Raw genomic sequence first — 218 nt, forward strand, 5'->3', positions numbered from 1 at the left:
GAGAGCAGGGTGGCCCTGGGCCAGGCCCGGCTTGTCACTCGTCACCCGTCTGAGAGCATCTGTGCCATCCTCCCTTCGTTCACCTGTCCCCTGCAGCCACGCGAAGGCGGGAGAGTGAAAAGTCCTTGGAGAACGAGACGTTCACCAAAGAGGACGACGCACCTTCTCCCACCTCCAAGCCGAAGGAGGAGAAGCAGCCCCTGAAGGTGATGCCTGCG

General features: G+C 62.4%; 1 protein-coding gene across 1 annotated transcript in view; it reads left to right on the forward strand.

Annotated features, from left to right (window-relative positions):
- EIF4B (eukaryotic translation initiation factor 4B) overlaps nt 1-218 on the forward strand; it is a gene marked incomplete at both ends in the record, with an annotated part of 6,848 nt that overhangs the window by 6,275 nt on the left and 355 nt on the right. The window contains one exon of the mRNA XM_010282430.1: nt 107-206. Coding sequence (XP_010280732.1) covers nt 107-206 — 100 coding nt within the window. The remainder of the gene's footprint in view (nt 1-106; nt 207-218) is intronic.

Source organism: Phaethon lepturus, unplaced genomic scaffold (assembly GCF_000687285.1).
Source record: "Phaethon lepturus isolate BGI_N335 unplaced genomic scaffold, ASM68728v1 scaffold22772, whole genome shotgun sequence".
Classification (NCBI taxonomy): Eukaryota; Metazoa; Chordata; class Aves; order Phaethontiformes; family Phaethontidae; genus Phaethon; species Phaethon lepturus.